At 44.0% G+C, this 15,984-nt stretch overlaps 2 protein-coding genes across 2 annotated transcripts in view; both read left to right on the top strand.

Moving 5' to 3' along the window:
* Positions 1 to 3,506: 3,506 nt before the first annotated feature.
* On the top strand, positions 3,507 to 10,669 carry surf4 (surfeit 4). Its single transcript, XM_029769364.1, has 6 exons — positions 3,507 to 3,705; positions 6,619 to 6,805; positions 7,180 to 7,256; positions 7,415 to 7,458; positions 8,581 to 8,767; positions 9,451 to 10,669. The coding sequence occupies exons 1-6, from the start codon at positions 3,658 to 3,660 to the stop codon at positions 9,715 to 9,717; spliced, it is 810 nt and encodes a 269-aa protein (XP_029625224.1). The 5' UTR covers positions 3,507 to 3,657; the 3' UTR covers positions 9,718 to 10,669.
* A 2,090-nt stretch (positions 10,670 to 12,759) lies between these two features.
* ass1 (argininosuccinate synthase 1) overlaps positions 12,760 to 15,984 on the top strand; it is a 34,299-nt gene continuing 31,074 nt past the window's right edge. The window contains exons 1-2 of the mRNA XM_029769363.1: positions 12,760 to 12,884; positions 13,492 to 13,636. Coding sequence (XP_029625223.1) covers positions 13,535 to 13,636 — 102 coding nt within the window. The 5' untranslated portion in view covers positions 12,760 to 12,884; positions 13,492 to 13,534. The remainder of the gene's footprint in view (positions 12,885 to 13,491; positions 13,637 to 15,984) is intronic.

Below are 15,984 nucleotides of genomic sequence, written 5' to 3'. Positions count from 1 at the left end.
CAGGGAGGGCATTACCTGAATTTTGTCTAATAGAAAGGCCAAACAGTTGCAAAGCTGTCTCTGGACTGATGCCATGGTACACCCAAATACAAGGAGGCTGAACACACCTCTTACGGAATGTCAATGGCAAGCAGTTCCAAAGACTGAAGAAGAAATGTCAGTACTTTTCGCCACCCAAAATGTCCTTCCTCCTACCTACACTCAAATGTTGATTAGGCCTCTACTGCCATTCATTCCAATTAAACTGGTTTGGATATCCCTCTGACCAATATGGCTGCTATTTTAAACCCATTCTGGAACTTTGAGGATTTATGACAGCCCCCTCTATGCGTTCTCCTCAATCAATCAGGGCTGTAATCATTCGTCCAAACAGTTGCAAAGCATTCAGTTGCACAACAGAATCAGCTGAATGAGTACACCCCTGAATTTGTCGATAATAAAACATTTTTTAAACTGAAATTAGTTTATTTTGGACAAATTCAGGGCTGTGGATTGACTGCATAGAATATTGGCAGTTAATTTTAATGTATGGAATAATTCCTCTAAAACTGTCTGGCTTGCTAACAAACAAACATACAGTGCAGGTACATTCAAATGCATTATTTTACACTATCTTTATCACAGCACTGGCAAGTTGACCAACTCCCTGACCAAATGGCTGATCTTTGTACCATCAGGTTCATGTGCATTCTAGTGTTTTGACTAATTCTACAGGAGACCGTGCAATCGTGGGATCTGGTTGTTACTACAAGATCTTTGCTCTTCAGCTTCTGTCCCACAGAGTACGAGTAGGAGCAACTCTGCAGGACATATCTACACATTTCCTGTATCTATGCAGATCATAATTTCGAATAAACAAAGCAAACCTTATCAGATTCGATTGGGGTAGGAGTGCGTGCATTTTCCTTCCATATATGGTCTCCAATATGCATAGCTACGTTTTCAATGCGTGTTTGTTTACCTTCTAGGTAGCTTGCCTGGCTGGTCAGGTTCCCACATGCTGACTTCCAGTGTTCGGCAAACGACACCATTTCTCAAAATGCCGCTCGCGCTGCACCAAGCACTCCAAACGGAGCCGCGGTAGCCTCTGGCGGAGACGCTCTCCATCCTCCTTGTCTTCCTCCTACTGACTTCTGCCCCTCGGGAAAGTGGAGGAGGTCTCAGAGAGAGTCGCGGCAGGCTGTCCGGTCAGAGAGGAGACACAGGGAGTTGGTGGAGATGGTTCAACAGAGACTAGAGGCCCAGCAACAGGCCACCCAGCTACAGTGGGCAATTCTGGAGAAGTGCATTGAGGCTCTGGAGAGGAAAGGTGTAGAAGCTGTTGTGTCATTCCCCACTTCAGCCCAAACTACATATCTTCATGCCTCCATCCCTCAGGCATCCACCTTGTCTCAGGAAAGCGAGCAGAGAGACTTATCTCCCATACCATTGTGAAGAGATGGAGGAGGGCTCCTCTTCCTGCATCTGCCTTGAGACCTCTGTGGTGTGGAAGGGGAGGATGCCTCCGTCAACTGATGGTCCTATCTCCAAACAGGACTTACTGGCAGCTAAGGAGCTTCAGAGCCTCATAGCACGAGCCGCCAAGTATCTTGGCATAGACTTCACCAACCAGCTCCAGCCCCCCAGACCCTACATTTTACATTTACGTCATTTAGCAGACGCTCTTATCCAGAGCGACTTACAAATTGGTGCATTCACCTTATGATATCCAGTGGAACAACCACTTTACAATAGTACATCTATATATATATTTTTTTTTTGGGGGGGGGGGGTTAGAAGGATTGCTTAATCCTATCCCAGGTATTCCTTAAAGAGGTGGGGTTTCAGGTGTCTCCGGAAGGTGGTGATCGACTCCGCTGTCCTGGCGTCGTGAGGGAGCTTGTTCCACCATTGGGGTGCCAGAGCAGCGAACAGTTTTGACTGGGCTGAGCGGGAACTGTGCTTCCGCAGAGGTAGGGAGGCGAGCAGGCCAGAGGTGGATGAACGCAGTGCCCTTCTTTGGGTGTAGGGACTGAGTTTGAGGACCTGGTCCAGAGCTCTTGGCCAAACCTTGCCAGCTTGAAGCCGTACAGGGAGCTGTTCTCCAAGATGTACAGGCTTCACGACTGCCAGTCTCCAGCCTACAGCCAGAGGCCTCAGGTCAACTGCTTTATGTCGGCCATCTTCCAGGCGATGAAGCCCACGGAGAACAAGGAGGCGCCGGTCCCGGCTGAGCGATTGCGTTTCACTGAGACTCAAGTAGAGAAGATGTACCAAACTGCTAGCACGCTTTCCAAGACAGCCAACTACCCGCGCTACCTATCCGACTACCAGAGGAGGCTGCTGCTGGAGATCACTGAGGATCGTTCAGCACGGAGTTTTGTGGCGATCCTCAATGAGCTGAAGATCATTGGCCAGTTCACACTTTAGCTGTCCTCCCACCTAGGCTGAACTGTCTGGAAGGGTCATGGCTTCTTCTGTAGCCATCCGAAGATTGGTCTGGATGGCCAAGACCAACTACACAGACTCTCTGAAAGCCACTGTGGCTGACCTTCCATTTGTGGTCAGTCACACCTATGGGATCAGCTCAGTTTCAGGCCCTAGCTCGACTGGAATGGTGTACAAACAGGAACCGTCTTAATGGCTACTTGCTGCAGGTGTAAAAAGTGTGAGAAGTATTTACTTTTACCTGTACTAAATGGGTTGAGACCACTAAATTATTCACTTGTAGATATGCAAATATTCTCTGTAGTCTTATTGGACTCCAGTTTTTTATTTAACCAGGCAAGTCAGTTAAGAACAAATACTTATTTACAATGATGGCCTACCCTGGATTACACTGGGCCAATTCTGCGCCGCCCTATGGGACTCCCAATCTAAACCAGATGTGATGCAGCCTGGATTCAAACCAGGGACTGCAGTGACGCCTCTTGCACTGAGATGCAGTGCCTTAAACTGCTGTGCCACTCGGGAGTCATGAACAGTTCAATGAACTTTGATAGTGTTTACTTTATCAAGAAATTTTGTAACTGTTGAACAAAGGTAGTGTAGTGTCTGTCTCTACTGAATTGACTGCCTGTTTGGTAAATAAATAAAAAAAACTTTTTCTGAGATTATGTTGAAAAGTATGTTCATTTTCAATATGGGATTTAAGATATCATGCATTATTTTTCTGTCCACTTACTACCTCACTCTTCTCCAGAAATTCTGTCATTAAACAGTATAATAAAAGTACCCCAATATTCAAAATAGTCCATATTTAGTAGCTAACTATAGAATAGTAAAATGTGATCTTATCCTCATAGAGTATGAAAAAAATTTATCAGTCTGTAACATGCCAGTATTGAGTCACATTGAAGATGCTGCATGATACACTACAGTAGGCCATCTTGTCTAATGTCAATTAGGAATGGTCTCAGCTAATTGTGCCAACTTGTGTTTACATGACGCAAACATGGCATAACGACGAACCCCTGGATTAGTGTACGTGGCACACAGCAGTCGATAGCGCAACTACGGTGGCCATCGTAGCAACGTGAAGCATTGTGGGGCAGAGGCGGCCTTCTCTTCATTGAGACCGGCAAGACTTGCTGAAGTAAATATCGGAGGCAGAAGACTTCTGTATTAGCTAATTAATAGTTTCTTGACTTATAGCACTAAGCCTCAGTTTCTTTAGACATGGGGCAGGAGGAGCTTATGAGTCGAGCCGAAGATGTGGCGGATCAGGTAGCTAACTTCGTTGTTTCACAGGCTAAAGTTAGTTGTTAGCTAGCTAATGGCTTGCTAGCTAGGTTGCTAACTTTTCAGACCGATTCAGAGGAACAGCGGGTTCTAGCTAGGTAGCCACAGCTGCCTGAGTGAGTTATTCATTTATATCTAGCTAGCTAGCTAATATTACTTGCGCAATTAGCTAGTTACACGCATTATTTGCTAGATAACGTTAGGTAGACATAGCTTGCCAACTATCAAACGCGTTAGGTAGCATGATGTATCTAATTACTGCAGCAGAATACAACTGCACATATTATAGTGCTTTCCTTAGCTATTTGTATTTAGGTAGCTCACATGCAAGCTACCTAGCCAGTGAACTTGGAAGCAATGATTCAAATTCATAATTCCCGGTTAACTAGTTAATGATGCAATTCTGGCCACACAGTCGCTTAGAATTCTCAACTCCACGATATGTAGCAAGCTAACGTTACCGTACTACTTCACATCTCATTCTCAATGGAGTTGTGGAGTTAAGAATTCTCAACTAGCCACACAGTAACACACTATAGTTGACTGTCTATGCAAAGACCTGTGCAAATTCACTCCCCCACAGAGAAACCACACTCAACTCTTATAATGAAGTGTGTGTAAGAACACAAGAGTGTTGTGTAATGTACAAGACAGAGGCAGAAAAAGTTAACAAATTCGTGTATGCCCCTTTGGTAAGTCTAGCTTTTTGCCCTGTGGATGAAATTGCAATCCCCTTGGAATTCTGATCTATAAGGGGACCGTGTCAAGAGCCATAGTTCCGGTTACAGAGCTGTTACCCAGGTTGAAGATTGGACTGGGAGTCAAATGAATACAACCCTATCGTGCTGTATTTCAGTGGATAGGAAGTCACAATATTTCAAGACCTGGGCTATTTCCTCTCATTCTATAGCCTACCACTATCCATGTGAACTTTTCTGTTTGCCCAGTTTACATACTCTCAGGACAGACATTAAGTAAAGGTGTAACATAGGCCTGCTACTTTATTGAACACTGTTTTGAATAATCGCCAGCTGATACCAAATATTTAGTTCACACCATTGACATTTTAGCATTGCTGTAAAATAGCATAGTCTGGAAATTTCACCTCTTAAATTGCTGTGCCATGAAACATGTCTTAGGATAGGCCTGTCCTACATTTTAACAAGGCAGTGCTGAAAATTCCTCACCAATAAGCTGTAAGCAAACAGTTATGATCTAATGTAGGCTACTCAACTAGGCTTTAGCAGCACCTTTTAGGTCCTCTCTGATTGGCTGTTAGTCCCTCCCATTCGTGTGCTCTATGAATGACGTGGGAGTTGTTGAACTGTGATAGGCCACCTCGAACCAGGCAGTGCTGATGTGTACTGTATGGTGGGAGGTGTTGTGGGATGGTTATTGTTCTTCTGGTGTACTTTAATAGGTAGACAATGATCAGTTCCAAAGTATTGGAGGAATGCCAATATATGGAGGTTTATTGAATGTAGGGCAGTTGGTTTTTGTTCAAGTTGAACAAAGTGAGCAGGGATTGATTTCACACACAGGGTAGTCACAGGTGCTAATAATCTGAAACAGGAGCTATTTATTATGCAGAATTTAAAGAATCTCAAATCAAACTTTATTGATCACATACACATGGTTAGCAGATGTTATTGCGAGTGTAGCAAAATGCTTGTGCTTCTAGTTCCGACAGTGCAGAAATATCTAACATGTAATCTAACAATTCCACAACAACTATCTAATACACACAAATCTAAGTAAAGGAATGGAATAAGAATATAAATATATGGATGAGCAATGACAGAGCAGCTTAGGCAAGATGGTATGAAATAAAGTATATACATATGAGATGAGTAATGCAACATATGTAAACATTATTAAAGTGGCATTATTGAAGTGACTAGTGAATCATTTATTAAAGTGGCCAATGATTTCAAGTCTATGTAGGCAGCAGTCTCGCTGTGCTTGTGATGGCTGTTAACAGTCTGATGGCCTTGATATAGAAGCTGTTTTTCAGTCTCTCGGTCACAGCTTTGATGCACCTGTACTGACCTCGCCTTCTGGATGGTAGCATGGTGAACAGGCAGTGGCTCGGGTGGTTGTCCTTGATCTTTTTGGCCTTGGGTGCTGTAGGTGTCCTGGAGGGCAGGTAGGGTGCCCCCAGTGATGCGTTGTGCAGACTGCACCACCCCCTGGAGAGCCTTGCGGTATCTGCAGATGTTTCTAACCTAGTACTGTAGTACTTTGAGACTGACACAAAGCAGGGTGCTTTTCTATGAGAGCCTGTATTGGTCCAACTTGTCATTAAATATACCATCTTCTAGGGCCTCCCGAGTGGCGCAGCGGTCTAAGGCACTGCATTGCAGTACTAGAGGTGTCACTACAGACCCGGTTTCGATCCCAGGCTGTATCACAACCGGCCGTGATCGGGAGTCCCATAGGCCAGTGCACAATTGGCTCCGCATTAGGGGAGGGTTTGGCCGGGGGGTCTTGGCTCATCGCGCTCTAGCGACTCCTTGTGGCGGGCCAGGCACGTGCAGGCTGACCTCGGTCGTCAGATGAACAGTGTTTCCTCCGACACACTGGTGAGTCTGGCTTCCGGGTTAAGCGGGCTGGTGTTAAGAAGTGCGGTTTGGCGGGTCATGTTTCATAGGACGCATGACTCAACCTTAGCCTCCTGAGTCCGTTGGGGAGTTGCAGCGATGAGACAAGATCAAAATTGGGGAGAAAAGGGGAGTTAAAAAAATATATATATATATATCATCTTTTTCCCTGCTGAAATGCTACCAGCTGGCCTACTCTCTCTTCTCCCGAATTGCTTCAATGCTACTGTCTGCTGAAATGACATTGTACTGTATGCCAAATGTTGGCCTAAATGTTCCTTTCCCCTCTCTCACCCAGTTCTTGCGGGTGACGAAGCAGTACCTGCCTCACCTGGCTCGGCTGTGTCTAATCAGCACCTTCCTGGAGGACGGCATCCGTATGTGGTTCCAGTGGAACGAGCAAAAGGACTACATCGAGGCGACGTGGGGCTGTGGCTACTTCCTGGCCACTTGCTTTGTGCTGCTCAACCTCACAGGACAGCTTGGTGAGCAAGGCTGGGATCATTAGCCTGTTTGTGTCATCAATGTAAACATACAGCGATCTGCATGGGTCCAGATAGGGTCCATGCATGGATTGAAAAAACCCTGTTCAGTAGAAAGTCAATCTGGGTTCCTTCCCAATCCCCATGACGTGATCATTTATTAACTATCGACTAATTTGAGCGGTTAGTGTGGTGTGGGCCTAAGACTGTAGAATGATGACCCCATGCTGTCTTTGAAAGCTGGGGAAAGATACAGTAGTTGTATTAAGTGGGAATGCCACCCCTTTTGGGGAAGATGTGGTACAGTTGTGTGGTTCAATTGAAGGAGTTTCTGCAATCCTAACCTTCTGCCTTTCTTTTTTCCCCCGCTGCAACAGGTGGCTGTGTCCTTATCCTCAGTAGAAATTTTGTACAGTATGCCTGCTTTGGATTATTTGGAGTCATAGCTCTACAGGTGAGGAAATATCTCATCTATTGGCACTGCATTTCATGCACCTTTCTGTGATTTTGGGCTGACAATTCAAATGGCTGACAACCCGGACACTGGCTATGTTCATGAATTTCTGTCTGTGTAATATTTCATGCTGAATTTCTTTTACTTGTTTTTTCCAGACGGTTGCATACAGTATTTTATGGGATATAAAATTTCTGATGAGGTAGGTCTCTTCCAATAAGTTCATGAATAATATTTTTACATATTAAATTGAAAATATGCAATTGACTTTAGACTCTTGTATGTGACCAATTCTATTAGTTTAAGTGTCTTAAAACCTTAGGTACGTTTTCCACTGTCTGTCTGTCCCACTAATTTTATACCCCCATACATTGAACCAGTGTTGCAGTCGAGTCACTAAACCTTGAGGTTGAGTCACAAGTCCCCTATGCACGAGTCAGTCGAGTCAATAGCCCTTATGGCTGAAGTCCGAGTCACCAATGGTCGAGTCACGAGTCCATCAATTTATAATAGGACTTATGCAATTGTGTCTAGTAGCCACCAGATGACCACTCTCTCATAAAAAAATAAATACAACTAATTTACTATTCATCACCAGCTCACAAGTTCTACTCAAGTCTTGTGTTTCACTACTTATTTACTACATAAATTAATGATAAGTCAGGCTTTCAGCTACTTTTCTTTTAATTGCCCACTGATAGTGTGTAATGTTTGTTCTTGCAAAATGAAAAGTGAAGAGATGCTTATCAGAACGTGGCCATGGGATGCAGGGGGCAGTGGAAGGGTATGGCGAGGCAACACATTCAAAGATGGACTACTTTTCTATACTCAAGGCCAGAGAGAGACTAATGGCTAAACTGTTGTATTGAGTTGAATAGCAAAACTAGTGTTTTCAATTTTGTAAAGCAGTTTGTGTTTCTTAACCAGGCAAAGCTAAATAGTAGACTGGTGACTGGTGGTTACTGGGAAGCAAGAGAGTCGCTTGCGTGATGTGTAGCCAATGATCGGAGCGGAGTCTGCCTTCCCACAATCATCGCTTGCGCTCCCTCAGCTCACCAGCTGATGTAGGCTGTGTGTGGCGCTTCCTTCCAGACCCCTCGCTGCTGAGCACATCCACTGCTGCTAATATTCTGCTTATCATAGTAGCCTATCCAGTCCAAGTGAAAATACAAGTCACAAGAAGGCAAGTCACAAGTCATGAAAATCGGGACTCGAGTCAGACTCGAGTACTGCAGCACTGCGCTGAACTAAGTATTGGTCTTATTTCCCCTCTCTTCCTACACAATGTCTTCCTCACCCCCCCCCCCCCCCATTCCTCTATCAGGAACCTTGCTCTTGGTGGTGGACTCCTGCTGTTACTAGCGGAGTCACGTTCAGAAGGGAAGAGCATGTTCGCTGGCGTCCCCTCCATGGGGGAGAGCTCACCAAAGCAGTACATGCAGCTGGGAGGGAGAGTCCTGTTGGTGCTCATGTTCATGACCCTGCTGCACTTTGACCCCAGCTTCTTCTCGGTGAGTAGGCCACCACCCTGCCTCTATGGTACCACTCAGCAGGGACTAAAGCCGGAGGAGAATAAGCTGTGTAATGCATTTTCTCATGGAAATATGTGGAGATCAAGCTGAGTTGCATTAAATCAAATTCTATTGGTCACATACACGGTGTAGCGAAATGCTTGGGTTCCTCGTTCCGACAGTGCAGTAGTATATAACAGTTCACAACAATACACACATCTAAAGAGAAATAATGGAATTAAGAAATATATCAATTCTGAAATATATATTAGCACGAGCAATGTCAGTGGCATTGACTAAAATACAGTAGAATAGAATACAGTATATGAGGTGAGTAAAGCAGTACAGTATGTAAACATTATTAAAGTGGCCAGTGATTCCATGTCTATGTATATTTGGCAGCAGCCTCAAAGGTGCAGGGTTGAGTAACCGGGTGGTAGCTGGCTAGTGATGGCTAAGTCTGAGAAGCTGTTTTTCAGTCTCTCGGTCCTGGCTTTGATGCATGTGGGGTTTTGATAGTTTTTGTTGAGATTATAAACAATAATTTTAGTATTGTATGGTATTTAGAAATTTGACGGCCTAAGTGCCGCATTCCATTAGACAGGATCTGCTGCAATGGTTGTACAGTAGCATTGGTGGTTCAGTCTGACTCCTGACCCATGTGTCCCTCTCCACTCCCCCAGATCCTCCAGAACATGGTGGGCACAGCTCTCATCATCCTGGTGGCCATTGGCTTCAAGACCAAGCTGGCTGCCCTGACCCTGGTAATATGGCTGCTGGCCATCAACGTCTACTTCAACGCCTTTTGGACGGTGCCCGCCTACAAGCCTATGCATGACTTCCTCAAGTACGACTTCTTCCAGACCACGTCCGTCATCGGAGGGCTGCTGTTGGTCGTAGCACTGGGGCCCGGCGGGGTGTCCATGGACGAGAAGAAGAAGGAGTGGTAGGGAGAGGGATATGCACAAACACCACTAACCCCAGGACACACAAGGACCCCCAGGGTACTCGTCATTTTCCTGACCATCCACAGCAACCTCTCCCTCCACCGTTCTGTCTCCTCCTTTTCTTTTTTCACATTTTGTTTTCCAGCTGCTGTTTGTTTTTATGAGGTCAATATGGTCGTTACTGGATTATTTTATACACCTATTTATGTCCCCTTTATTTTGGTGGCAAGGAAAAAGTCAGATTTTTAATAAACTGGTTAAGTGCAAAGTAACTAATTCATGAGTGATGGGTGGATGAAAAAAATATCTTGTTTCTGTGTTGGAGAGGTATGAATATCACAATGTATTTATGGATGTTATCATAACCTTTCAGAAAGAAACAGTTTTTTGTGAATAGCTGAAAAACAGTGGTGAGTAGGTGTATCAGTTTGCTGGCCAAGGAAGACGCCAATCTTTTCCTGCTTGTTGGACCATCTGTGACTTGCTCATATCAATACTGAGACCTCAGGCACTGAATACGATACGATTCTCCCTCACTCTATAGGTTGCCATCTTCCCCGCTTTTCAGAAGCCCCAGGCCTCATCCTTACACACATCCAGTCCCATGGCTGTGACTAATGGATTGCATATGGAGATGAGTTGTGGGGGATGTGTGCATTGTATACTACTATTCAAAATGGTGGATTGAAGTTGTGCTTGATTGAATATTGAAACAATTGTTAGCACCAGAACTCTTTTTTGGGGCTCTTTGTTTTGTACATCTAGGGCAAATGCCTAACTAGTAACTGTATTTTAACAGGGCAGTAGTGGGAGTTTGACATTTGTGAAACGCCATATTCTACAATCTAAAGAAGCAAGCAGAACTGAAGAGTCAGCAATCACCCTTTTTCCTTTGTTCAGTGTTTTTGCTTTATACTGTATAAGGAAATAAAAATCTTAAGTTTATTGATTTTCAGAAGTTTATATAGTATTTTTAATTGTTTTTCTGAGGTCATGGAAAATTGCAAAAAAGCATCAGCTTGATCTGAAAATGGGTCTTTTTATATTGAGTTTATCATTCTTGCTGTATTAATCTTTGGCTGAACTCACAACCAGGGGCCGGTCTTCCCCTTCTGACACATTTCTTTTTATTTAACTAGGCAAGTCAACAAATTCTTATTTGCAATGATCGGCCTACCACAAAGGCAAAAGGCCTCCTGCGGGGACAGGGGCTGGGATTAAAAAATATATAAATATAGGACAAAACACATCACGACAAGAGAGACAACACTACATAAAGAGAGACCTAAGAAAACAACACCGCAAGGCAGCAACACATAACACAGCATGATAGCAACACATGACAACAACATGGTAGCGACACAACATGGATCAAATCATTGGGCACAGACAACAGCACAAAGGGCTAGAAGGTAGAGACAACACATCACGTAAAGCAGCCACAACTGTCAGTAAGAGTGTCAATGATTGAGTCTTTGAAGAGATTGAGATAAAACTGTCCAGTTTGAGTGATTGTTGTAGCTCTTTCCAGTCGCTAGCTGCAGCGAACTGAAAAAACGACCGATGCAGGGATGTGTGTGCTTTGGGGACTTTTAACAGAATGTGACTGTCAGAACGGTGTTTTATGTGGAGGATGAGGGCTGCAGTAGATATCTCAGATAGGGGAGAGTGAGGCCTAAGAGGGTTTTGTAAATAAGCATCAACCAGTGGGTCTTGCAACAGGTATACAAAGATGACCAGTTTACAGAAGAGTATAGAGTGCAGTGATGTGTCCTATAAGGAGCATTGGTGGCAAATCTGATGGCCGAATGGTAAAGAACATCTAGCCGCTCTAGAGCACCCTTACCCGCCGATCTATAAATTACGTCTCCGTAATCTAGCATGGGTAGGATGGTCATCTGAATCAGGGTTAGTTTGGCAGCTGGGGTGAAAGAGGAGCGATTACGATAGAGTAAACCAAGTCTAGATTTAACTTTAGCCTGCAGCTTTGATATGTGCTGAGAGAAGGACAGTGTACCATCTAGCCATACTACCAAGTACTTATATGAGGTGACTACCTCAAGCTCAAAACCCTCAGAGGTAGTAATCACACCTGTGGGGAGAGGGGCATTCTTCTTACCAAACCACATGACCTTTGTTTTGGAGTTGTTCCGAACAAGGTTAAGGGTAGAGAAAGCTTGTTGTAGAGCATTTAACACAAAATCCGGGGAGGGGCCAGCTGAGTATAAGACTATCATCTGCATATAAATGGATGAGAGCTTCCTACTGCCTGAGCTATGTTGTTGATGTAAATTGAGAAGAGCCTGGGGCCTAGGTAGAGTTTTGGGGTACTCCCATAAAACCAATACTATTGCCATCTTCTGGCTGTGGTTAATCCCTACCACATACATGTGAACTCCTACTTTTCTATATTCCTTTCATCCTTTCCTCGCTTCCTTTCCTTTCCTCTTTTCCTAACTTCCTTTCCCCTACTGGCTGTGGTTAATCCCTACCACATACATGTGAACTTTTCCTTTCCTAGCTTCCTTTTCTTCCCTCCATCCCTATCTCACTTTCCTTATCTCCTTTCCTTGTTAATTTCCACCTATCCTAGTTCCCTTTCCTTGCTTCCTTAATTTTCTTTCCTCTAAAGGAATAAGCTAGGAAGGACATGAGGAAGGGAGGTAGGGAATTAAAGGAAATTAGGAAATGAAGCTAGTAAAGGAGGAAAAGAAAGGTAGCTTGGATATTAAATGAAAAGGGAGTGAGGAAAGGAATCTAGGAAAGAAAAGGAGTTCACATGTATGTGGTAGGAATTAACCACAGCCAGTAGACAGGAAAGGAAGAAAATTAAAGGAGCTAGGAAAGGGGAGCAAAGAAATGCAGAAAGGAACCTAGGAAAGAAAATGAGGAGTTCACTTGTATGTGGTAGGGGTTAACAACGGCCAGTAGAGCGGAAAGGAAAGGAAGTTAGGAAAGGGGGAAAGGAATGGGAGTGAGGAAAGAAAGGAGGAGTTCACATATACGGTAATAAACCACGGCCAGTAGATGGCGATACTATTAGTGAAAGGCTGCAGCTGTATACAAAATCTTGCGCACTGGCCAATGCATTTGCACACGCGTTCCGTTCATCGTGGAGACAGGACTGGAGAGAAGACTACTTCATTTCGCCCAGTCCAGCTTTTACAACGGTAAATACATATATCATTGTAAAATGGCGACACCTATATTTTAAATATTTAACTTTACATTTGGCTTGCTATCAAAATATCAAACGGGAAAACGGTCATATCGTGCGTGATTGCTGCTGATTATTGAGTCCATGGTAGCTAACAAACTACTGATTCGAATGCAACAGTTGGTATTTCAGTGAAGCGTGTTAGCCAGCTAGCCAACTAGGTTGCTAATAAGCAAATGTTATTTGCCACATGCTTCAGGTGTTCAACAGGTGTTGAATAACAGTAAAATACTTAATAGTATAACATGCGTGGTTTACATGTGCGCATTTATGAGTGCAAGCATTTGGAACCTGCTCTCCATTAAATATTTACTGGTGTTTGTAACCACAGTCATTGTAATGTGATTGGAGATTGCTACTAGTTTCCAAAATGATATTCTTTCAGGAAAATGGATGGATGTCATCATCCTTCCATTTTCCACCCTGCATCCAGTCACAGCCTTATGAATACGCCAGTGTGTTCAGGATAGAAGATGACTGGAGATTTCCGTAATTGTATTATTCCAATTAATTTTCTGTATGGAAAAATTCTGTATTTTCCTTGTATAATTCTCTCCCAGACACAACAGCCCCCTTTGACTGCATCATTTGAATATCATCATCATGTCGAAAGGCACAGTGGTTCTGGCCTACAGCGGAGGACTGGACACCTCCTGTATCTTGGTGTGGTTGAAGGAAGAGGGATATGATGTCATCACATTCTTGGTAAGGAACACACACAAGTAGCTATATGTGGGACAAGTCTGTGTGTGTGACAGGTGGGGACAATATAACTTGGGGTCGGACAGCACACAGCCATCCAGTTGGTGCTCTCCTTTATTGTAGGTCAACCTATTAGAGCTTAAATATTTCACTTGTGCAGCTGAAACCCCAGTGAATGTTCATTTCATGCAGTATTAGATATTTGTAAAGAAGGGATTCATTCACCATAGCAGTGAGTTAACCCCCTACAAAAGTGCTATCTGGCTGCACAATGCTGGTGAAAAGCAGTCTAGATTAACTTTTTGCCCTTCGGCCAGTTCAGAACTGCACATAATGCAGAATTTTCTCATGTAACTGTTCATTCATTGTCTGGCTAGAGAAAGGGGTGGGTATGCCGAAGGGCTATGGCACCTCCTGTTGGTTTTGGGCGGACAGGAAGGCACTGTACCAATCGGCAACCTGTTTTTCTTGTTGAAATCCCTGTCTGCTCATGTTAGGTTGTGATAGAAAAACCTCTGCCAAGCAAGCATTCAGAATACCACAGAGGCAGACAAAGACAGGCACAGCTACCTCAGTTGTGTGGAACAATGGTTTGTCCCCCCCCCAAAAAAAATAGTTTATTTTTTTAGTTGATTAAATGAGTGAGTTGTACTTTATTGTCCATGAACTTGCAGAGAACAGATGTCTTTATGCTCACAACCCGACACACACTAAGGGCCTGAAAGCTATGGGTCAGCTGCAGTGCAGCACCATTTGAGTAATTGTAGGGGGTGAAGTGCCTTGCTCAAAGGCACAACGGCAGTCAATGGTATCTACAGTGCATTCGGAAAGTATTCAGACCCCTTGACCTTTTTACATGTTTTGTTACAACCTTATTCTAACATGGATGAAATGTTTTTTTTTTTTTTTTTTCACTCATCAATCTACAAACATTACCCCATAATGACAAAGCAAAAACAGGTCTTTGGAAAATGTTGTACATTTATAATACATTCATCACATTTACATAAGTATTCAGACCCTTTACTGGGTACTTTGTTGAAGCACCTTTGGCAGCGACTTCAGCGTTGAGTCTTCTGAGGTATGATGCTACAAGCTTGGCACACCTGTATTAGGGGAGTTTCTCCCATTCTTCTCTGCAGATCCTCTCAAGCTCTGTCAGGTTGGATGGGAAGCGTTGCTGCACAGTTATTTCCAGGTCTCTCCAGAGATGTTTGATCGGGTTCAAGTGGGCTCAGGCTGGGCCACTCAAAGACATTCAGAGCCTTGTCCCGAAGCCACTCCTGCATTGTCTTGGCTGTGTGCTTAGGGTTGTTGTCCTGTTGGAAGGTGAACCTTCACCCCTGTCTTGAGGTCCTGAGCTCTCTGGACCAGGTTTTCATCAAGGATCTCTCTGCTCCGTTCATCTTTGCCTCAATCCTGATGTGTCTCCCAGTCCCTGCCTCTGAAAAACAACCCCACAGCATGATGCTGCCACCACCATGCTTCACCGTAGGAATGGTTTTTGGTTTACTCCAGATGTGACGCTTGGCATTCAGGCAAAAGAGTTCAATCTTGATTTCATCAGACCAGATAATCTCGTTTCTCATGGTCTGAGAGTCCTTTAGGTGCCTTTTGGCAAACTCCAAGCAGGCTGTCATGTGTCTTTTACTGAGGAGTGGCTTCCATCTGCCAGCTCTAGGAAGAGTCTTGGTGGTTCCAAAGTTCTTCCATTTAAGAATGATGGAGGCCACTGTGTTCTTGGGACCTTCAATGCTGCAGAAATGTTTTGGTACCCTTCCCCAGATCTGTGCCTCGACACAATTCTGTCTTGGAGTAGCAGGCGCGCCATTTATTTTCATGAACTGAAGTTCAATTTAAATAGGCGAACAGCAAGTGGCTACCTAGCTAATACTTACTCACAAGGATTCCTAAATCATTGCTAAGAATAATGAAAATGACTGCAGTTTCTACTGGTCATTGTTTTCAGGCTGGTTGTATTGGTGCTAGCTAGGTACCAAGCTAGCTACCCTAGAACTTGCAGTCGAACAAATGATGCTTTATTACCAACGCGGTATTCTAAACACATCGTTCGTTGCCGGTGTTTACTTGTTTGCAGACTTTTTTTGTTTAGCTTTGACAGTGGTACTGATAGTAGTGGTGGCGCTTGGCTTGCATGTGCACATTCAGAACACACAACATTCTATAATAGAACTGTGTTATTTGACGTGTATCTTTTTTGACATGTAAAGACCCAAACGGCGTTCCATAGTATGTCGTGAAGCTAATAGCAGTGATGCTATTACTGTGTAACTCCGGTAGGGCAGCGTGTACCGGTGCTCGACCAGTCGGTGAAAGCCAACATCACCCAC

This window comes from Salmo trutta, chromosome 12 (assembly GCF_901001165.1).
Source record: "Salmo trutta chromosome 12, fSalTru1.1, whole genome shotgun sequence".
NCBI lineage: Eukaryota > Metazoa > Chordata > Actinopteri > Salmoniformes > Salmonidae > Salmo > Salmo trutta.
The sequence above is the reverse complement of the archived record's forward strand: the minus strand, read 5'-3'. Positions and strand labels throughout refer to the sequence as shown.